Source organism: Xenopus laevis, chromosome 6L (assembly GCF_017654675.1).
Source record: "Xenopus laevis strain J_2021 chromosome 6L, Xenopus_laevis_v10.1, whole genome shotgun sequence".
In the NCBI taxonomy this organism is placed as follows: Eukaryota; Metazoa; Chordata; class Amphibia; order Anura; family Pipidae; genus Xenopus; species Xenopus laevis.
The window spans coordinates 41,014,347-41,037,746 of record NC_054381.1 but is presented as its reverse complement, the minus strand read 5'-3'; the positions used below and the strand labels follow the sequence as shown (position 1 = coordinate 41,037,746).

The following is a 23,400-nucleotide window of genomic DNA, read 5'->3' as shown; positions in this document are numbered from 1 at the left end:
AATAAAATGCATATGGTTTAATACACACATTTGCATCCCATTCACATTCAAGGAAAAGGCTCTGTCTGTGACAGATACAGCACTTTCCATCTCTGCTTAATGCCAGTTTTTGTGACAACAGTGTGAGCTGCCTTTTGATTGTCTTAGGCAGACCATTCTTTATAGTCAACAAAAAAACAAGTTGCCGTAAATGGATAAAATTTGGAGATTGTTTTCTACCTCCCGTGTGAGCAGAAAGACCCCCAACACCATAAATTATTGTCTTTGTACTTGAATGTTTTATAGAAAATACAATTGATCAGATATACAATATTGGTTGTGAATCTTTTCCTCGTATGTAATAGGTTTTTACATTTTACAGACATGGAAAGCTGCTTCCAGTGAGAAAACACACTAGTGCTATAACGTGGAACTTGCTGCACCTCTCTCTCACCAGGTACCACGTGTTCGAACAAGATTTAAACAGGACTCCCTTGTGCTTCTATCACGGACACCGATATGCAAGAAGTACATTTACTTTATCCATCCATTAAACCAACATGGCTCACACTCCTAGGATTCCATCTTTGTGTGACTGAAGTCCAAAAGTAAAGTCAGAAGGTAAGACCTCCGGGGCAATCTGTGACAACTGATCATCATATGAGCGCAAAGTCCATAGTTTCTCCAGTTCATATTTTTCTCTGGTTTCTGGCAGCATAAAATGCACAACAATGTTACCTGTAAAACACACACAGATAGAGGTAAGTTATAAAGGAATTTACATTTCCATTTTTTAATTCAAAGTGTGAAAATATTAAACACTATAGGTAAACTTCCCAACTCTCTATTCACTTATCAGAGCGCTGGACTCGTGCTTTTGTAAATGTGTTGCCCTGTGGTGGCTTTTTTGAGCATTCCGCACACTTGAGATCATGTAAACAATCAATATGGATGCAACTGTGCACAATTGTACCTGAGTTTGCTGTATATGTGTGCTCCCATCAGTAGTTAACCAATTCTTTCCAGTGTGTTGGAATGCACAAAAAAAAATAAACCAGCCACTGACATGTAAAGCCTACATTTTCCTACCAATAATATATAAATTGGGCATATCTTCCCCACCCAAGCCACATCATTTGTACTGCATAGACCCCCTCCATTTGCCAGCGCCATCACATTTTCCTAAAACAAATAGCACCTTCCACCTGGCGGCCATTTTCCCCTCATCATCGGTAATATTGAGACATGTATGCTGTAAAGTTCATGCAATGCAGAATGCACGACATACTTAGATAAAAATCTCTGCTGGGGTTGAGCACTGTAAGGGCAAGGCCAGACGTGGCGTTTTTACGTTGCGTTTTTTTAAAAAGAACAGCCAGGTGTAAATACGCCACTGGAACCAAATGCATCCGTCAACGTGCATTTTTCATGCGTTTTTCAGCACGTACGATTCTTTTCCCAACATTCACTTCTCATTGTTTTCATTGTTCTCATTTAGAATTTGGACGCCATATTTAAAATACGCTGCGTATTTACGCAAAGTGTGGTTTCAAACGTGCAGATCCCATAGAGTCTATTGATTTGGTAGTTTCTTGACGTATTGGCGTTTCTGCTAAAAAACGCCAATACTGGCGTCCTGTGGCGGATTTTAGATTGCAAGCACCCTGTGTGAATTCCCATAGTGCGATTTCCATTAGTTTCAGTGGTAGTGCAGTTTATGCGTATTTACGCCTGGCTGTTCTTTTTTAAAAACGCAACGTAAATGTGAGCTCAGGAGAGTTGGTTAGGAGAAAGAAATAGGATCAGACAGCTAGAGTTTCTATGGGAACTAGGGAACAAAACAAAGAAGTAAAAAATGTTTTCCCCTTCCCACCACTAATTTGCATATACAAATTAGGGTTCGGTATTTGGCCGAATCTTTTGCGAAGGATTCGGGGTTCGGCCAAATCCAAAATAGTGGATTTGGTGCATCCCTAATGGGAACCAGCAATTGACAAAGGGCGCTGCCCGAAACATGTTGTGTATCTCTATCCCCAGTAAAGAAGTTTTGCAGTCCAGTTGCTGCCTTGGATTTGTCCCACACCTTTACATATTTCCACAGATTGACTCAATTGGGATATCACACACAGGATACCCAGTGCGAAAATCCGACAAAGAGATTTGGTGAGCTCCACTTGTACTCTTAATTGTAGAACCAGCAATGCTATCTCTTCATTGGCTGTTAGAGTGGAGGGTGTGTTTAGTAATCTGAGCTAAATATAGAACTGAGCATGCTCACGAGCCAACAGCCAAAGTAAATTCCAGAGGGAGGGAGCAGAGTGGGTTAGAGGAGTATACGGATTTCTAAGTGATTAAGTGTTTCATGCTTACCTAGCGCTTAGTCATAGACAGACAATCTCTAATGGGACACATGTCCCAGATACTTATATTCCATCTTATATAAACCCTCCCAATACTAAAACCAATCACAATTCAACACATCTGTTGTACAAGTCATTAATTAGAGCCTTGTCTATTGGCCCACTCAGTTAGATAATACATAATACAATAATACATAATACAAATTCCATGTTACGGGGTAAAATTGGAAAACAGTTTTTCACAGTTAAAACTGACAATATAAATAGTTTTCAAATATGGTTAAACATCACAAGTATTTGAAAACTATATTGTCAGTTTTAACAATGAAAAACTTTTTTCAACTTTTACCCCGTAACATGGAATTTGTATTTTGTATAAGTGTTTTCTAACTGAGTGGGCCAATGGACAAGGCTCTAATTAATGACTTATACAATAGATGTGTTGAATTGTGATTGGTTTTAGGGTTTATATGAGATGGTATATAAGTATCTAGGACAAGTGTCCCATTAGAAATTGCCTATGACTAATTGCTAGGTGAGGATCTAACGTGTTAGGCTCCATGTGGAGTGTTTTTGATATTTTAATATGATCCAATAAACAATATTTTTTACATAAAGAGCATGCATTTAGAAAAATGTTTTTGAATAACATGTTATATGTCTGTTTGGTCACTAGAGGCTTCAAGCATGCCAGTAATGGTTATCCATTTTATTTATAGCTCTATATCCTAAAATCTAGCTGTTGATTGTTTATTTACCAAAATCTATGCACATCCAGTCATCCGTGTCCGCACCTTCTATCTGAACGTGTGGCTCGTCCTCCCTTTTCAGGTATTTATACTGAGACACAAGAATAAAACACAATAAATAAAGTAAATAAATGTTCTTGCAAGCATTTGAGCTGCTCCAGTGTTACAAACGTCTCACAACTTACCATTTTCTGAGAGCCAGATACTGTATGATCGACTATGGACATACGTAAACCTTACGCTGATCAATTTGTGATATACAGAATGACCTTGTTTTTTACATTAAATGAGGTGGTTCACCTTTACGTTAACTTTTAGTATGTTATAGAATGGCTAACCCCAAGTAACTTTTCAATTGGTCGTTATTTTTTTAAGTCCAGATGATCTGACTTATTTCTATAGATATTTTTTTTATAGTTTTAAAATGATTTGCCTTTTTCTTCTTCTGACTCTTTCCAGCTTTCAACTAGGGGTCACTGACCCCATCTTAAACAAATGCGCTTTAAGGCTACACATGCATTATTGCTACACTTTATTTAGGGATGCACCGGATCCAGGATTCGGTTCGGGATTCAGCCTTTTTCAGCAGGATTCGGATTCAGCCGAATCCTTCTGCCCAGCCGAACTGAATCCGACTTCTAATTTGCATATGCAAATTAGGGACAGGGAGGGAAATCACATGACTTTTTGTCACATAACAAGGAAGTAAAAAATGTTTTTCCATTCTCACCCCTAATTAGCATATGCAAATTAGGGTTCGGATTCCGTTCGGCCGAATCTTTCGCGAAGGATTCGGGGGTTTGGCCGAATCCAAAATAATGGATTCGGTGCATCCCTAATTTTATTACTCATCTTTCTATTCATGCCCTCTCCTATTCATATACCAGTCTCTTATTCAAATCAATGCCTGGTTGCTAGGGTAATTTGGACCCTAGTTTCCAGACTGCTGAAATCACAAACTGGAGAGCTGCTAAATAAAAGCAAAGTTAGCTCAAAAACCACCAATATAAATAAAATAAAAAGCAAATGCAAATTGTATCGGGATGTCACTCTCTACATCATACTCAAAGTTAGCTCAAAGGTGAACAAACCTTTTATATTACATTTTATTTGGTTTAAGAGTTACCAGCATGCCTACAGTTTAAGGGTGATGCTGGGACACGTGGGCCATGCTGTTTAGGACAGAATGTGTACAACGCATGCATGACTGCGGACCCCAGCTCAGGAATGTGAGGGGGGTTTTATACTAGGGAAAGGCTGGTCCTACCATTGGAATTCTCTGTGAGAAAGGATTTGACCTGATTGGGTGTTATTGTTTGGTTTGGCCAGTGAAATTGATAGAAGTAAAGCATTTAGTTGTTATTTAAAGGGATCCTGTCATCGGAAAACATGTTTTTTTCAAAACGCATCAGTTAATAGTGCTACTCCATAGAATTCTGCACTGAAATCCATTTCTCAAAAGAGCAAACAGATTTTTTTATATTCAATTTTGAAATCTGACATGGGGCTAGACATTTTGTCAATTTCCCAGCTGCCCCCAGTCATGTGACTTGTGCCTGCACTTTAGGAGAGAAATGCTTTCTGGCAGGCTGCTGTTTTTCCTTCTCAATGTAACTGAATGTGTCTCAGTGAGACATGGGTTTTTACTACTGAGTGTTGTTCTTAGATCTACCAGGCAGCTGTTATCTTGTGTTAGGGAGCTGCTATCTCGTTACCTTCCCATTGTTCTTTTGTTTGGCTGCTGGAGGGAAAAGGGAGGGGGTGATATCACTCCAATTTGCAGTACAGCAGTAAAGAGTGGTTGAAGTTTATCAGAGCACAAGTCACATGACTTGGGGCAGCTGGGAAATTGCCAATATGTCTAGCCCCATGTCAGATTTTAAAACTGAATTTAAAAAAATCTGTTTACTCTTTTGAGAAATGGATTTTAGTGCAGAATTCTGCTGAAGCAGCACTATGAACTGATTCATTTTGAAAAAAAAGTTGTGAGGATTTTATTTAAAGATGTATCTTTATTCACACTCTTAACTACTCATGGCTAATAATGCAACTTATGGGGTAAAGAAACGTACCACTTTCAAAGCATACTGCGCCATGGCTTGGATGTGCCGCGTAGAGAATCCACTGACCACCACAAAATGGTCCGTGTACTTGAGTTCTGGGGGGACGCGTATCACGCACAGGTCTTTGGCGTTCTCCTGCCTCAGCAAGCCGACCAGGGTTTCAATGTCAAAACTGGGAAGCAAATCTTCTGTACAAACTAAAATATAAAATGACAATGAATTCAGTTAACACTGTGTTTCGCTAATGTCCAAACGCTGTATAAAAGGCTACGAAATAAAAGGAACAGTAAGAAGTAGGCGGACACATTGCATAAAGTTTGAAGAATACATTTACTTCCCCTTTAAGAGCTTGGCGGGGGGAGACCAAATAATAGTTCAAGTGAGGGGGGTGCTGAATCCAAAAGCAAGCTGGGCAAATGGCTGTTCCACGTAACTGTTGTCTGTGTGTGTAAAATACATATACAAGTACATATAGTGACTGCTTGTTCCTCTCTGGCTGCCTTTCAGTGCACGGTGATATGTATATAGTAACAGCCTGTTGCTCTGCAGCCACTTCCCAAGATCCCCTGAAGGCCACACATAAGGTGACTTACCCACTTCCGCCTCTCCATCAGGGTTGGCGGAAGGATCCTCAGTAAACGCGCTACCATGTGAGTGGGCTTCGCGTTGCTCCGCTTCGCTGATAGGGTCACTCACCCTGCTCCCGGCTGAGCACAGCGGCCTGATCCCGGAGTCCCACGTGAAAGCCGTCCGGCCCTCTGGCTTCAAGGGCATATGGCGCCGCCAATACAATTGGTTCTTAATGAGGCATTTCCCCGGTCGGTACAAACGAACCGACAACCGGGACAGACACTGTGCCCACATACTCCTACCGCAACGATAGCCGCAAAATGCAGCAATGCGAGTTACAGCGCCGCCTCGGAACGTCCTGATGCGTCAGTTCGCCAATTTGCGTCTGTGACGTTCCCCACTACCAAATTGTAGCGCTAGGTGGCGCTGCTGAGCCATACGTTTTTATTTTATTTCTAAGAAGACTAACCACAGATATATATAATGGCTAATTCTCAGCAATTTTTCAATTGGCCTTCATTTTTTCTTTTTATAGTTTTTGAATTGTCTTCTGACTTTTCAGCTATCGAATGGGGTCACTGACCCCTCTAAAAACAAATGCTCTGTAAGGGTAGGACTCCACGAGCGATTTTGTCGCGATCCGACGCGCTGCGACAAAAATAAGGTAAGAGATAGAATTGTCACATGGTGTTGCTGCGTTGATCCGACGCGACACGACTGTCGGATGCAGACGCCATGCGACAATTCTATCTCTTACCTTATTTTTGCGTTTTGTCGCAGCGCGTCGGATCGCGACAAAATCGATCATGGAGTCTACCCCAAGGTTACAAATGTATTGTTATTGCTACTTTTTATTCCTCATCTTTCTATTCAGGCCTCTCCTATTCATATTCCAGTCTCTTATTCAAATCAATGCATGGTTGCAGTGGTGTAACTTTAGAGGAAGCAGACCCCACAGTTGTGGGGGGAAAAGGGGGCCTTGGCCTAGAGTCCTGCACGGGTCGGGTACCTGCAGGTTACTGCAAGAGTTTAGCCAGCACTCATACCTCCAAAAATCCTTTCATTTGGTGCAAGTCTCACAGTTTCCACCACCAACTGATTTTGAATCCTTTGTATCACAGACAGCATCATCCATAAATGTATTTTCTTAAAATGCCTTTATTGAGACATAGGCTCTTGACCCAGATACACAACGTTTCAGAGCTGCATAGGACTTTTTTCAAGCCAAAAATACATTTATGGATGGTGCTGTCTGTGATACAAAGGATTCGAAAACCTGCAGGTTACCCGCAAGAAAAGCGGCACCCTGCAGAATGAGGGGAAGATTTTCAGGTACGGGTATACCCGCGGGTCTAAATTTATTATCTCATGTAATATTGTCTATATTTTAAAGTTTTACAGAAATTGTTTCTGTCCTCGCCCACTTTTGATGATGCCACTTCCTGTTTGATGGTGGTCGGTGGGTTGCGGATAAGGCAGTGGCGGGGTCGGGTCGCGGATCAAAGTGGGTCAATATGTGTTTTGCGGAATCGGGTCTTAGAAATTGGTTCCGCACAGGACTCTACCTTGGGCTCAGCTTCCACCTGTGATGGCAGGCGTGCATACACTTGAACGGACGGGAAGAGCCAGGAAGCCGCTCTCTGCATTTGGTGCCTGACCCCTTCAAAGCTTTTTCGCCGAGGGAAGAGCGGCCCAGAGTTGTTGGCGGGGGGGGAAGAAAGCTGGGGAAACAGCTCCCTGCAGTTGGTGCTGGGCCCCTTCAAAAAAGTTGTGTGTGGGGGGGGGGGAAGGCCCAGAGTTGTTAACACCACTGCATGGTTGCTAGGGTAATTTGGACCCTAGCAACCAGATTGCTGAAATTGCAAACTGGAAAACTACTGGTTAAAAAGCTAATAACTCCGTAACCACAAATAATAAAACAAGTGCAAATGGTCTAAAAATATCACTTTCTACATCATACTAAAAGTTAATTTAAGGCGGCCATCTCTTTTCTACCAGCCACACAGTGCACGCTCAATGCTGTACAGATCAGCGGGGAATCCAACCTGCTTCCCTCTAAATGAAAGTTTCAAGTAGGATTTCCACTGGTTTTGAATCTCGCAGTCTGGTTTTTAAAGAAGGGAAGTGACCGTTTGCACAATATAGTCACATGGCTATAAATTATTTTTGCAACAATATCCAGGCCCGGATTTAGGGAAAGGCCCCCTAGGTCCGGGCCTAGGGCGGCAAGATGTTAAGGGCGGCAAGAAGACGCCCCCTAACATCTTGTGTAAGTCGGCTGCTCCTGATAGATCCGGCTGGCTTTAGGACCGCTCCTCCAGCCTATCTCCCGCTGAGGCTCCGCCCCCTCCCACTCCTCTCTGTGCTCGTGCTGCGGCTGCCTCTGCTGTGCTGCGTGTGTCCCAGCAAGGTGATCTGTTCCTGGTATGTACATTTAATATTTTCCCTGCAGATCTGCTGTATATCGGCCATGTAGAGAAATATGTCAGTCAACTTGCAGATTTGCTGGAGGTGCAGAATCACAAGTGTTCTAACGTCTAAACCTGTTACAGATTTTTTTATGTCCCTTTCCTGCTTCCTACAAAATGAAAACCATTTCAGTTCTTGTATTATAAGGGATAATGTACCCCCTACTGTAAATGATAAGGATATTAGAAGTCACTGAGGGGTTCTATGGCCATATAAAGACACAAGGCTGCAGGCTGAGTTATACAGGGAACTCTGAGTATCACTTATGTATTATAATGGATAATGTACCCCCTACTGTAAATGATAAGGATATTAGAAGTTACTGACGGGGTTGTTCTGTGACCATATAAAGGCACAAGGCTGCAGGCTGAGTTATACAGGGAACTCTGAGTATCACTCATGTATTATAAGGGATAATGTACCCCCTACTGTAAATAAGGATATTAGAAGTCACTGAGGGGTCCAGTAACCATATAAAGGCACAAGGCTGCAGGCTAAGTTATACAGGGAACTCGGAGTATCACTCATGTATTATAAGGGATAATGTACCCCCTACTGTAAATTATAAGGATATTAGGAGTCACTGAGGGGTTGTTCTGTGACCATATAAAGGCACAAGGCTGCAGGCTGAGTTACACAGGGAACTCAGAGTATCACTCATGTATTATAAGGGATAATGTCTGCTGAGAAATAGGAACTACAAAGATTATGATGCTGCCAAGATTTGACCTTTTTTATTTTATAATAAATATTTAACTGATGCTGCGGCTGCCCACTGTAGCACAATTGACAATTTATCAAAACAAGGGACACATCTCTCTCTGCATCTATGTATAAAAAGGTGTCTATATATAGAGAATATATATAGATATATCTCAAACAAGCCTAACTGCTAGTTGATCCATCTGATCCACTTTTGCATAAATGTCCTGATTGGAAAAAGATTCACATCCAGAAAATGCGTGTGGGGGGGGCGGCACAGTAGCTGGGCCTAGGGGGGAAGGAGGGTAAATCCGGCCCTGACAATATCCACAATCACCAGCATTGAAGTGCTACTAAACCATTAACATTTTGTATGATGGAGACCATGCTAATCTGGAACATTTTGTAATTGTTTTTTATTTTCTGTGGCTTTGGAATTATTTAGCTTTCCAGTTTGGGGGGTCAGTAACTCCCTATTTAAAAAGCATGAAAGAGGCAGAAGAGAGGAAGACAAATATTATCCATTGGACCCTGAGGGAGGGGGGAATCTGTTTCTCGTTGTATAAAGCAACGTTTGCTTCAAGTCTTTCTATTTCCATGCATCGCTTTATAAGACTTGCCAGCACACTTTGATATACAGCTATGTTTGGTGCATAACGTTGCATTTCTTAAGGAAGAGTTTAAGGAAGGCTTTTCTTTTAATGCTAACAATGTTCTTCTAATGTAGATAAATAGGATTCTCACTAGATAATCCACTTGTATATGTAATTATGTTTGGGCTGCCTATATGGAACTTCAGTGAAAGGGCCTCTGAATACGTTTTTGGTTTTCCCCTTCGGGTGGTCCAGTTCTAACCCACCATCCTGCGATTTACTGCTCCAAAATCCGGACAAGTTACCACCTTGAGACATTAATCATTTCTAAACTCTCTGAATTTCCATATGCCCATAAATCATTCCACCCATGAGGCATCATCAGCCCACTTATTTTCATATCACTATAAGTTATTAGTCTCAGTGTGTATTTATGAGAGCCAAGCTATACGTCCAACATGTAGCACTCCCAGATTCAACAGCAGGGGGATAACAAGAGGTGTCCATATGTACTACCCTGCATGATGCCACTTGAAGTACCCAGTCTACTGTACATGCCAGATTTCTACTGTGTGTTTCAGGGCATATGGTTGGTTCATACACACAGCAGAAGGGAGATTGTTTTACTCTGTAAATGGGTTTGATTCTCATTTCCATTCTTTTAAAATGCAAACAAGAATACAATGTATTAAATGTAAAGGCAAGCATTTATTGTACAGCAATCTAGTGTAACCGACATTGCACAGTGCAGATGAAGTCTATAGGTAGTCAGACTTTCAATTTAATATGAAGTGCCAAATATTAACATTAGACAAGGTTTCATGTATAGCCAGAAATATCAAGAAGGCCGGTTAAATAATGCATTCCTAAATAAACACTGCCCTAGAGTGGCACATTGGCTGTACTCTAAAATGCACAAGCCTGCATATGGGGGAACAGTCTAAAGTATGCAGCAATATAAACACATTCAATTGTTAATTGAATTATTACTAAGTAAAATATAATTCCACTTGTTTTATTGAAGCACCATTTAGGGGGGTTATTAAGACCCTATTGAGCCTTACAGTAACCTATAGAGAGGGAAACTAAATGATCCTTTGCTTTGTTTTCAGAAGTGGGTCCTGCTCATTGTTTCCTGGAAAGAGAACAGATTTGACTTGGCTGAAATATACACTAAGCCCACGATTATCACTGGTTGCTGCATTGTCAATGGGTCTGTATTCCTTGTATTTTCTGTAAGAGGAAAAATAAAATTAGTCAAAGGCTTTGATATTAGGTGTACCTGCATGTTATAGATATATTGCAAATATGGGGTAATTTCTCAGCCTGTGTATTACAGTCATTTCACTTGCTTTTGCTCGCTCCTCTGCACTGACATTTACTGCATAAACGTTGCCACATGTCTGCTCACATTTGAGCCAAATAAAGTACACCTTCAAATTTTACACAAGTTATAGTGTGCTGCAGTATATTGGATTTCTGACATTTACTGCATAGGCCTGGGTTCAGGCACAGAGGGGATTTTGGCAAGAAAATGCAAGATTCATTTTTATTCTGAAATCTGCTCTGCAAATCTATACCCAGGCTGATGCATTGCAAACAGAGTGAGTAGATTTTTTTGGCCGGTGTTTATATAGGCAGGGCAAAATGAAAATAGCCTTATACTCTACATAAGAAAAACGTATTCACTGTGACAAAATTCTGCAACTATTCTCAGCTTGTACTCATTCAAATGCTCCGAGAGGGTGAATCAGCCAAATAACCAAACCGAGTTGGGAAATATTCCCTTATGTAAATACAGGGATGGGATTAACGGTCAGCCACACCAGAAGATGCCTAAAGGTATAACCTTCTGAGAAGCGAGAGTTTTCCTAGGGGCAGTATTTGTAGATGAGCATTTACTGTAATTCAACTGCCCAGCTTAGGTGTCTGAGTGAAATCAAATGAGGGGAGTTAAAACTAACCTGCATGTTCCCATATGAGCAGGCCCACACTGAATCTGTATTCTGGCAAATGCCAGAGGGGCTACTGAAAGATACCATAGACAATCACTATTTAGTGGGCTGGTGGGGGGTTGTTTGGGTCTCTGTGTAATTGAAATGACAGGGCCTATTTTGAATCCCTGTCCAGACCTGCTTATGAGAACTAGAAGTTAGGGATGGCAGGGTTAGAATTTACAGGCAAGGTAAACTACATCTGTAAGAAAAACCTTTAGTGGCTTGGCAACAATTAACCACCACAATGAGGGGTCACTGGGCCCAGTGGCACATGTAAAAGTTACTCCACTAGCGTATTTCAGCCTTGGGGGAAATTAAAAAAAAAAAAAGTTACGCCTCTATGCCGTCTACCATTGAGATGACTAACCACTGGTCACAACTCAACCTAAAAACGACACCATTATCAGATGAAATAAATTGGCAGAAAAGTATTGCATATGACTTAGAAGTAATAGTTCTGAATTGCAACCTACAGGGCAAATTGAAAGTGGGCATATCCGAGTATAAAAGGGACTGGATAAAAATCATACCTCATAAAATGTTAAAAAGTATAATTGTATTGTAATATATGGTCATGAAACTGATCCTATATATGAAACTCCTTTTATATATTGTGGCAAGCTGGCGGCTTGAACACGTAACTTTTAGGGGGATTAGTCAATGGTGGGCAGGCAGCATAGGAAAAAGGAGCATAAGACAGGGACACACAGCTTCTTCAAGGAAAACACAGGTTTATTTTCCCCACTTTCCAACAAACACTGTCAATAATGCATGGACACAGGGGTGACCATTGTATCATACAAACAAAACAAAATAAAAACCTAGTCCACTGGGCACTACCTTCACACTTTGAAGCAGTCCCTGACTAGACTGGGCCCCCTGTGGACAACCAGCACAACAAATAGTTTGGCTCACCCCTGTACTCACAGGAATTTCTCCCAGGTAATATTCAGCCTCCTGGTTTCCTCACAATACTCTCTGCGAGAGTCACAGGCTACCTCTGCTTCTTGCAGTTAACAGGCAGCACTCCCAGCTCCTCTGGGAGTTCCTCACACAGCCAGGTCTCCTACCTGCTGTGCCGTGTTGAGAGACACTCTCCCATTCTAATTAACTTTAAATAGTCTTTCCCAAGGACAGCTTTCCTGTGGAAGGTGAACTCCAATCTCTGGACTGGATCTGCGGAATGGAGTCCCTGGCTACTAAAGTCTTTAAAACAGAGCACTGATTCTCTGTTTAGCAACTCCCTTCCTGGAGCATCTCTCAGTACCTGGGGAGAAATTAAAGGCTAGAGTGACCTTTTTCTAGTCACTACCACAATATATTAGTAACATTGCCAGAATGAGGCTTTAGGAGTTACAGTATAACCAATTTGAGAGATCTTAAATTCCTATAAAGACTTAGGCATGCACTAAATCCACGATAGATAGGAGATATCTCTATATCTGTCCCTCTGCAAAAGTTTGACCTTTAGTAGTCATGCCTTTAGGGGGTTCAGTTTCACTTAGTCTGAATGCTGGTATGCGCCCTGGCTTCAATGTTTAATGGAGAACATAACAGAAACCATACATTTTGTTATTACACATGCAGGCAGTATATAAGACATATTGCTCACTTACTTGAGCAGAATGGCACCGACCACAGCTGCAACTATTACCACAAATCCCAGAGGAATCAAAACAGCCGCCACTGTCTTTTGCTTTGCAGAACCTAAGGAAATGGCAGGAGGAAAAAAAAAAACAAAAAAAAACCACACTACGATTAAAGACCCTTGTGGCTCATACCATATTTCAGAAAAAACAAAGTGTTTATGCTACCCCCACGCTGAATAGTAAATCAAATTGTAAACTATTAGCACTTACCTCCACTTACAGACACCAGAGTACTTGCAAGAGCAAGGCTTGCATCATCACTTAGGGTAATGTTTACACAATAGGTTCCTGGTTGTGCAAAGGCACGCCTTAGGGTTAAGGAGCACTGCTCAGTGGCAGGGACCTCTTCACAAACCATGTTCTGTGGAATCATGCATGTGGAGTCGGAAATGAGTGTACAAACATCCTTAGGCAAGCTGACAGGTGAAAAAAAGCGGTTATTGAGAAAAAAAAAATAATTCATACAAAATCAAGCAGGGATTAAGATAAGTCATTTGATTGGTCACTCCTTACCTTCCTTGGCAGGTCACAACAAAGTCAATCAAAGCATTTTCCGCTTGAGATGCAGGCACCTGGACATTTGTCATTTCAATAATATTTATCTCTACAATACCATCTTAAAGAGAAAAAAAAAAAAAAATACTAAGAATCAGTGTCTTATTTTAAGGAGATAAAGGAAAACTATACCCCCCCCCCTCAGAATGATTATTTAACCAGATTCATTTATATAACTGTAAGTGGCCTGTAAAGGAGAAGGAAAGTTTAAAACTAAGCAAGCCTTATCAGAAAGGTCCACCTAAATATACCAGTAAACCCTCAAAGTAGTGCTGCTCTGAGTCCTCTGTCAAAAGAAACACTGCATTTCTTTCCTTCTATTGTGTACACATGGGCTTCTGTATCAGACTTCCTGCCTTCATCTTAAACCTCCTTGCCCCGGGCGTGAGCATGCTCAGTTTGCTCCTCTCCCCCCCCTCCACTTCCTTCTCTGCTGTAATCTGAGCCCAGAGCTATAAGTGAGCAGAGACTCAGGCAGGAAGTGATGTCACTCCAAGCTAATACTGCAGCTGCTATCCTAAACAAACAGAGCATCTAGAGCTTTTTACTCAGAGATGATAAAACATTCTACAGAATAAATATAGTATTCTAGCTTGCACAATTGCAGCTAATCCTTGGCAATAAAAGTAGCTTTCAAGTCTCCTTTAAAAAGAATCATACCAAACTGCATGCAGCTCTAACTGCAACAGGAAGAAGTTTGGGAGCAAAAGACAGAACAATGTCCTTTGGCTCATGTGACCTAAAATGTATGGTTTGCTTTGTGTGCACCGTTAATCATAGTATCCCAGGGGGTGCCCTTAGTTCTTAAAATGTCAGTTTTCTATTTAGGAGCACCCAATGGCACATACTATTTAAACGAAAGTATATTTTTTTAAAAAATGCTTTCTTTAGCTAAAGCAGGGTTTTACATACGAGCGTTTTTATGTAATAGAATTTAAATAACCCACATTGTTGGGGGGGGTATAGTTTTCCTTTAAGTAAAGGAGAATGCCACATACCTACAACTGTTATATTTGTACTGTAATAGCCATATCTGTAGATAAAACACCCTGCTGCAGCTGTTGTGTGCTCTGCAGTTGTGGTGGTCCTTGCAGTTGTGGTGGTCCTTGCAGTAGTTGTGGTGATCTCTGTAGTGGGAACAGGCTCTGTGGTAAACAAGGCTGGCTCAGTGGAATTTCCTGGCAAGAAGAGAAAAAAAATAAGTGCCACATTGTTCATAACTGGTTATCATCGTGCCCCTCGCTGTGACAGGCAGCTTTGTGTGCCATAAGGCTGAACTAGTTTCCAGTCACTCTTTCCAAGTAGCGGCAGACAAAATGCAGTGCACCACAGCATGTAGCATCCCTTTGACCAAAATGAGCCACTATAAAACAGTGGGAAGGATGCTGCAGAGATGTCATTGTGCTCTCTAATACAATTTCCATGTGCCATAGAATTACATTATATAAAACAAATTGCCATGTGCCACTTACCAGTGGTGTTCTGAGCTGTGGGAGAAACTGTAGTCGTCGGCATAGGTTGCGCAGTTGTGGGAATAACTGGTGTAGTAGTAACTGGTGTAGTAGTCAGTGGATTACAGGGGCTGGGAATTGCCGCTTTGATTTTCAGATTGAGGCTGAAGTTTCCAAGCAGTGTGAAAGTGTGAGTAGAAGCAGGATTGTTTGACACAAAGGAACCGCTCCCATCACCAAAATTCCAGGCAAATGATACCACAGAATTATTGAGATAGTGGCTTGGATCATGGATTCTGATGTCAAAATTAATTGGCGAATCTTTAATAAACATCCTGTCTGAGGCATTGCGGTCATTTTTTTGAGAAATGTTCACATAAAAGGGGATTTGATCTGGGAATTAAAAAAAAAAATAAAAATTAAAAAGTATCAGTAAGTGATGTTTGTGATATTTAAGTCCAGTGACTCCACTACCCTTCATTAATACCCAACCAGGAGTAATCCTACAGATCCCTCAAGTAACATTTCATGATGCAGACAGCAGTAGTCTTTATTACTATTTATGTTTTGCAACAGCTCAACACACATGGCCATAGACGCACTGATATCGTACAACAAAAATTTTTTGTACAATATTCGGTGCGTGTATGGTGGGAGATGACTCGACAGATATCGGCAGAAGACTTGGATATCGGTCGGCTCGTCGATCAAGCTGGCTGTAAAATTGATTGGGCACATTTGAAGACACCCAAACATTGGTCATTGTTGGTGCAGAATCCTCAGAAACAGGTAGAATTCTATTATTTCTACCTTTATATCGTGACGATTCAGCTTTAGAGGTGTGTATTGAAACCAACAATCTTTCCTGGAAAGTTCGTAATTGTTGACATCTATGGCCACCTTTAAGGCTAAACTACACTGGAGATTTTGAGCAGTTTTTTTCAGATCAGACTTTTATCTGACCAACAAGACCTTGGTCATACAACAGCACAGGATTTTGCGTCACTCACACAAGATCTTCAGCTAGTAAGCCCTTACCCGTAACAACGTAGAGCAAACTTGCTTTGGTAACTGGATAATGTTGTCTATGGCCTCTTCTGTAGACAGACACTTCAACCATCTGTGTGCCGGCAGTAATGTTTGTTGTATTTAGTGAGAGCAAGGCTGAAGATCCCCCAGTTTGTTGGTAGTACTGGCCTGAGAAAGGAGCGGCTGTTAGTAACCAGATCAAAGATTGCAGTAGACATTGGCTGTGGACAGGGCTGTATTTAGAAATAAGGAGACAAAGAGATAGGGCAGAAAACACAGAACTTGTAAAAGGAGCAGGAATAGGGATATTTATGCAAGAGTCTAACCTAAAGTTTGAAAAATGTATATAAAGTTCCTTCTTCTCCAGTCACTGTGATAAGGAAAGGGACTTCCATCTGGGAACTTGCTGTTAAAGCTGCAGTTCCCCTCATTACAGAAATCATTCCACTGGGTCCAGTTATAAACATATTGTTCCTGCAGACTAGAGGAACCTGAAAAGCATACAAAGTTACTGTTTGTTGTATATACACACACAGAGCTCTTGTATGGTCTAAGCAGCACTACATACCATTTAGACACTGGCTTTCATAAACAATATCCCCATTAACATCTTCCTTCTGGCATCTAGGGAACTGCAGCATCACAGCAAATGTAACATTTGACCCTATCAGTGCTGGGCTGTCACTGGTCAAACGTGCCACCACCTTCCCACCTGGAAGAAAAAAAGTCAGACCTCATAGTGGACAGATAATGGGGACTTCAGATGACAGTTGGGCCAGGGGAAGTTCCATCAGCCATGAACTGTATTGATCCAAGTTTGATCAAGAGGACATTTCACTCAACCCAGATCTAATTAATACTGAACACATGCTGAACATTCAGGAACCACTTGGAAAGGAACACTATTGTAAAGTGTCCAGCCCTCTCAATATTTTCTGCTGCCTGACAAACTGGTGGATAAAAGTACCAGAATTCGTTAAATGGCTGCCCTTTGGGCAATGGAAAAAAAAACCAAAACCTACCTCTCCAGCATTTTTCCCATCTTGAATCTCCAGCTTTCCAGGAAGGGTACCGTTTCTCATCCCAAGAATTGCTGCCAGGGGACCAACCATGCAGTCGCTCATGAGAGTTACCGTAGCCAGGTTGCCTTCCAAGAACCATCACATCCTTAAATCCTAGAGGACAGGGGCCAAAAAAACCTTTCAGTAATGCCTGAGCGAAGAGGAAATACCCTTTAGAACACTCAATGTAAGTATGGGGTATTTTTCTTTAAATTAACTTTAAGTATGTTATAGCATATCATGGTTTCATCAAAGGACATGCACAGGCAGGTGCTTTGCTATACATGAATGTAGTATTGGCTATTGCAGGTATCATTGTGTCTACAGTTAGCATGAATCATGCTGGTACCAATGTTAGATATACTGATTAAGCCAGAGACTGTCCATCACAAAACATTGTTCCAGTTAAACGACGATGCATATATTTCTGCTTCAGTGCAGAGGCACAGTCTTCCAAAGATCTAACAGGTTCAAGTGCAAAATCAGTACATGCCTTAAAAAGGAATGGGAAGTCCACATTCATACACATCTCTTGTGCACCTAGTACAAAATGCATTTGACAGAGCAGCTTCAACTTGGCCTATGAGAAGATGTGAATTTTGTGTGTGAACGGAAATGTGGATTATAAACCAGAGGGCTCTAATAAAGCATGAGGTTAATTAGACTGACTGAAATTACACAACCAGCAGAGCAGGACAAATCTTTTCTTGCAGTCTAATGCCTTCGTTTGAGCAGAATTTAAGAGTAAAAAGTCCAATGTTACATTCCTATGTAATGGAGGACTAATGGGGGCCCTGACTGATTATTTGGAAAGCCTGGTGGAAGGGAGTCACACAGATGTTTGCAATAAAAGGGGGAAGCTCCCTACCTGCAACAAATATGGTGTTTGTGCAATTCTCTTCCAATACTCTACTTGTGTTTGATTGACATGTGCCGATCGTCTAGGGGGATCTGCACCACCAGGCAGGAGAACCATAGGAAAGGTGAGGCGGTGTGGTATATTTTATTATTGTTAGTTTATACCATAATGCCCTACAACTATTTATGCGGCTTCTGAAAAAGGACCTAAATGAAAGGGGTGGTTTACCTTTCAGTAATCATTTAGTAGGTTATAGAATGGCCAATTCTAAGCAACTTTTCAATTGGTCATTTTAAGGTTGTTTTTTTTTTTTAATGATTTGCCTTTTCTTCTGATACTTTCCAGTTTTAAAATGGGAGGGGAATTGTTATTGCAATTGTTATTGCTACTTTTTATTACTCCTCTTTCTATTCAGGCACTCTCAGTGCAGGATTGCTAAGGTAATTTGGACCCTAGCAACCAGATTGTTTAAATAGCTATCTGCAGAGCTGTTGAAAAAAAAAAAAAAAAAAAAGCTAAATAACTCCACAAATAATAAACAGGAAGACCAATTACAAGGGATCTCAGAATATCACGCGCTACATCATATTAAGTTTACTCAAAGGTGAACAACCCTTTTAAAGTAGTCATTCAAGAAATTGAGGGATATTTAAAGCACTTGATTCTAGTACGGGAACAAGTAACCCTAGCAAGAAATAATGTTTCTCACTGCAATGGCTGCATAAGTCACACAGGATATAAAGAGTGAAAAGTAAAAACCCAACATGCGGAAGAAATAAAGGAGAGCCAGCCGGAATTGTTGGCAAAATCACTCACGTTTAACTGCTTGGGATCCAGAAACCTGCAGCAGGAGCAACAGCACCACACTCCCACTCACCAAACACTTCATTCTGGCAAACGATGGAAACAACAAGAGCTCAGAGCCCCAGACTTTAAATCAGTTCTCAGAAGCTGCCAGCTGGGGCTCATAGCAAATCAGGGTGCACAGGTCCCTCCTCCTGGTCAGGAAAGTGCTGCAGGCTCATCATGTGATAGAATTAAGCAAAGTTGCCTGATTTCTGTTCATATCCCCCCACTCCTGCTCATGTGCCCGTGAGTCACTCATGTCAGGCCCAAACTCTTCCCCAGCTCTGCGTGTATCTAGGTCGGGAGATTTAGGCTGTATTTCTAAAAAGAAAAACAAAGCAGCTTCAGACAAGCCACTTTCACTCAGGATCACCAGTAACACAGAATTACCATTAACTCTGTATGCAAAATAATGAAATAATGCTCTTAGCGAGGTCTGATGAAGGAGCTAACCACAAGAAATATATAACATAGGAATAAAAGCTCTGGTTTAAGTCCATCATTCCCCTTTCTGAATAGGTGCAGATATTTCCTTTAATGGTGGACTGGAAAATCTTTGTATAAAAAGGATGACTTGTATTGCAGGTTATAACTTCAATCAGGGCCCTGCTGGCCCCAAGCATGGTCGGCTTTACCCCACCTGTATAAAACCATAGTTAAATCTCTATGCCTTCCAATATTCCACCTTAAATTAGTATTTCTTTTAAAACCCAGTAGTGAATGGTGTGCTAAAATATCTGCACACGTGCAATTTAGCTGTAAATAAAGGGACTAATGCCGGAAGGTATGCATCTGCAGTTAGCATTAAGTTATATGGATGCTGCATAATACAGTGCTTTCATTGCTAGCCAGCCATGCAGCATATGGATTCTATGCATCTGAATTTAAAGTTACATATACAGTAGTCCATTTCAAGGGAGCAACACCCCAACCAAAAACAACTCACCCCTGTGATCGCTTCTGAGGAAGTGGCGAGACGCGGCGAAACACGCAAAGCGCATGATCCAAAGTTCAATGATATGATGTACTGGACTCGTTTAAAGATGAACTATTAAAGGTGAAAATTTATCACTTTACTCCCTCTTAGTGCTCCGTGGTTTTTTTGATATTTCGTCTAGAAATATCTAGCAGAACAGCAAATACGATGTCCATACCGTTAACACTGGAACCAAACAGGAAAAGGTCTCCAAAATGTTTAGCAAATTTATATAAAAAAAAAAAAATTGCGAAGAAAAGAAGATATATTAAACACAGTGATCTGCAGCCAAATGTTGTACTTTGTACATGTATAGGATCCGTTATCCAGAATATATTTTATTAAATTATAACTACTGTCCTTTAGTAAATATGCCTTTAGTGATGGATTAGCTAAAAGATATAGTGTGAGTACCACTTTCATCTGTGTGGGGGGACAGTAAGTGGATCTATTAAATTTTCCCTAGTAATACGCTTGCTTATTTACTAAAGCAATACAGGTTTGAGACTCGTTATCCATAATGCTCTGGACCTGGGGTTTTCCAGATAATAGATATTTGGATCTTTATGCTTGTCTACTAGAAAATTATGTAAACATTAAATAAACCCAATAGGCTGGTTTTGCCACCAATAAGGATTAATTATATCTTAGTTTGGATCAAGTACAAGTTACTGTTTTATTTCTAGAGAGAAAAAGGAAATCATTGTTAAAAAATTAGATTATTTGGATAAAACAGAGTCTATGGGCAATGGGCTTTCTGTAATTCAGAGCTTTCTGGATAAAGGGTTTCCGGATAACGGGTTTATTTAATGTTTAAATGATTTTCTAGTAGACTTAAGGCATAGAGATCCAAAGATCCAGAGCATTATGGATAACTGGTCTCAAACCTGTATTGCTTTAGTAAATAAGCAATCTTATTACTAGGGATGTAATAGATCCACTCACTGTCCCCCCACACAGATGAAAGTGGTACTCACGCTATATCTTTTAGCTAATCCATCACTACAGGCATATTTACTAAAGGACAGTAGTTATAATTTGTAATATATTCACCAAAAATGATATTTTACCAGTTTACTAGGAGGCAAGAATGACACGTTTTGGCAAATTAATTTTGCATGGATGAACATTCACATCTTTTCACGAGGTGAGATTTCTCTACTGCAAAGCTATGAATATTTGCCAGTTTATCATAAGCACAAGAATTAATTTTCACCAAGAGGAATTACACCAGGTTGTGAATATCCTGGATACATAAATTCTCTAGTGAACTAATATCTCAACTAAGATATTACAGTAAGCCCAATGGAAAAGGTGTATTATTTCTGGCATAAGCACAGATCTGGATTGTGTTTCAGAATCGGCCCTGCCATTTCAAGTACAGGTAGGGGATCTGTTATCCAGAATGCTTGGGACCTGGGGGGTTGTTGGACAATTGATTATTCCATAATTTGGATCTTCATACCTTCAGTCTACTAGAAAATCATGCAAACATTAAATAAACCCTACAGGCTGGTTTTGCTTTCAATAAGGATTAATTTTATCTTAGTTTGGATCAAGTACAAGGTACTGTTTTATTATTACAGAGAAAAAAGAAATATTTTTTTAAAAAAACATTTGGATTATTTGGATAAAATGGAGTCTATGTCATATGGCCTTCCGGTTTTTCAACGGATCCCATACCTGTACACAGAGGCCTAAATAGCCCCCCACCAGGCCACTAAATAGTAATGGTCTATTGCACCTTACAGCTAGGGTTGCCACCTTTTTTGGATATTTAGATTTTTCCCCTGTTAATAACATTGGGGTCAAGCATCATTTTTACCAGTCAGGCCGGTAAAATACTGGCCAGGTGGCCAGAGGGGTACAAAGCATTTGCTAAGATGAGTAACATATAGTAATTTAGGTTTAATAAAGGCATCCATCCATCAAGTTTAATCTATTCGTCTCAATCAAAATTGCTTAACTGCTAATTGTTCCAGAGGAAGGTGACAAAGACCATCTGAAGCTTCTCCAATTTGCCTCAGTCAGACCAGTTGCATCAACAACTAATAAGAGTTAATTTCAGTGTATTTTCTCACTTGCTATAAAGGCACAGAACTTCTTCTTGAAGCTATTTACTGTATCTGCCAGTACGAACACTTGAGGGAGAAATTGCTACAACTTAACAGCACTCACTGTAAATAAAAAATACCCTTTTTTGCATGTTCAAATGGAAACTTCTTTTTTCTCAGTAGAGGCCCGTTTATTGTATGGTGCCAATGATATATTTATGTATATACTTATCAAGCTCCCTTCTCCAGTGTAAACATTCCCAACTTGGCCAGTCTTTCTTCATAACTGAGACCTTTTGAACAAATTTTCAAACACAAATTTCAAACTGTTTCAAGTGGTCACAACAACCATTCCCACATATTTTCTTTGATATAACAGTTAATAAAAAATATATATGTTGTTTTTTTTCTAAACATGTGATGCTGTTGCACGGAAGCGCTTCCATTTGATCTAACAATATGTATCCAAGGGCACTCACACTTTTGTCTACGTGAGTAAAATGTGCGTGATTTTACACTCAGATATACCCATCACGCTCTCCTAGACTTGAACAAGTTCCTCACTGTTATGTGAGTGTCCTTACTAGATACTCCTCTCTCTGACAAAGACGTTATTATATGATTTGTACTTTTATCCTCCTGCTGATTTGTCTAAATATTGTGTAATGTTTTTTTTCTAAATGGCTTACAAAATGACCGATAGGATACTGTACATATAGTGTATTTTATATCTCTTCCTGGGATCCTTCATTAAATTAAAGCGAATGAAAAAGAATACAGGACTGTCCACCACCAATGTTGTCTCTAGTTCTGATCATGATACATCATTTATCTCTCCCCCGTGGAGATCCAATACTCTTTGGTACTGTAGATGTTCTGTAAATGTCCTGACCTGCTGCAGAGGAAAAGACAGATCCACTCCCACTACTACTGAGGCTCAGACTGTTTAATGATCAATTAAATGGATTCTAATAAAATACACCGGGCTCAGTTATGAACTCAAGTGCAGTATTCACTTGAAATTTGCCATGTGTTGTAACCACAATGCATTGTTTTCCCCCAAAATTCAGCAAAATTGCCATCACGTATTTGCATTCACTGCAGTTGCCGCTGAGGCACTAAAAAGTGTCCGGTTGCTCTTGCATGTTGACACAAATCAGCTGCAATTGCTCTAAAAATTGTCGCAGCGGTGATTGCACCATTTCTGGCACTTGGCATTACAATGTTATCATATGGTTGCCACCTGGCTGGTGTTAAAAAATAACTGGCAATGTAGTTGCTGGTAAATCTTTAATAACAAAAAGTTCAGCCCCTGGCCCCCTCCGGATCCACCCAGAATGTGCCGCAAACTACCCTTTGTCTGCCTTTTCCCTTTCCCCATCATCTGTGAAATAGCCGTGATGTCATCATCACTCTGCCCATATCGTTATTACAGCCC

The 23,400-nt window shown here is 40.6% G+C and overlaps 2 protein-coding genes across 2 annotated transcripts; both read right to left on the bottom strand.

Moving 5' to 3' along the window:
* Positions 1-255: 255 nt before the first annotated feature.
* Positions 256-6,109, bottom strand: malsu1.L (mitochondrial assembly of ribosomal large subunit 1 L homeolog). The gene is made up of 4 exons (XM_018267356.2): positions 5,745-6,109; positions 5,161-5,348; positions 3,098-3,179; positions 256-717 (listed from the first exon to the last, which is right to left on the bottom strand). Exons 1-4 carry the CDS (start codon positions 6,013-6,015, stop codon positions 545-547), a joined length of 714 nt encoding a protein of 237 aa, XP_018122845.1. The 5' UTR covers positions 6,016-6,109; the 3' UTR covers positions 256-544.
* Positions 6,110-10,173: 4,064 nt separating this feature from the next.
* gpnmb.L (glycoprotein nmb L homeolog) lies at positions 10,174-18,978 on the bottom strand. The gene is made up of 11 exons (NM_001095618.1): positions 18,903-18,978; positions 17,189-17,341; positions 16,735-16,878; positions 16,493-16,657; positions 16,176-16,334; positions 15,159-15,530; positions 14,685-14,864; positions 13,645-13,747; positions 13,342-13,547; positions 13,099-13,189; positions 10,174-10,718 (listed from the first exon to the last, which is right to left on the bottom strand). Exons 1-11 carry the CDS (start codon positions 18,973-18,975, stop codon positions 10,571-10,573), a joined length of 1,794 nt encoding a protein of 597 aa, NP_001089087.1. The 5' UTR covers positions 18,976-18,978; the 3' UTR covers positions 10,174-10,570.
* Between the last annotated feature and the right edge of the window lie 4,422 nt (positions 18,979-23,400).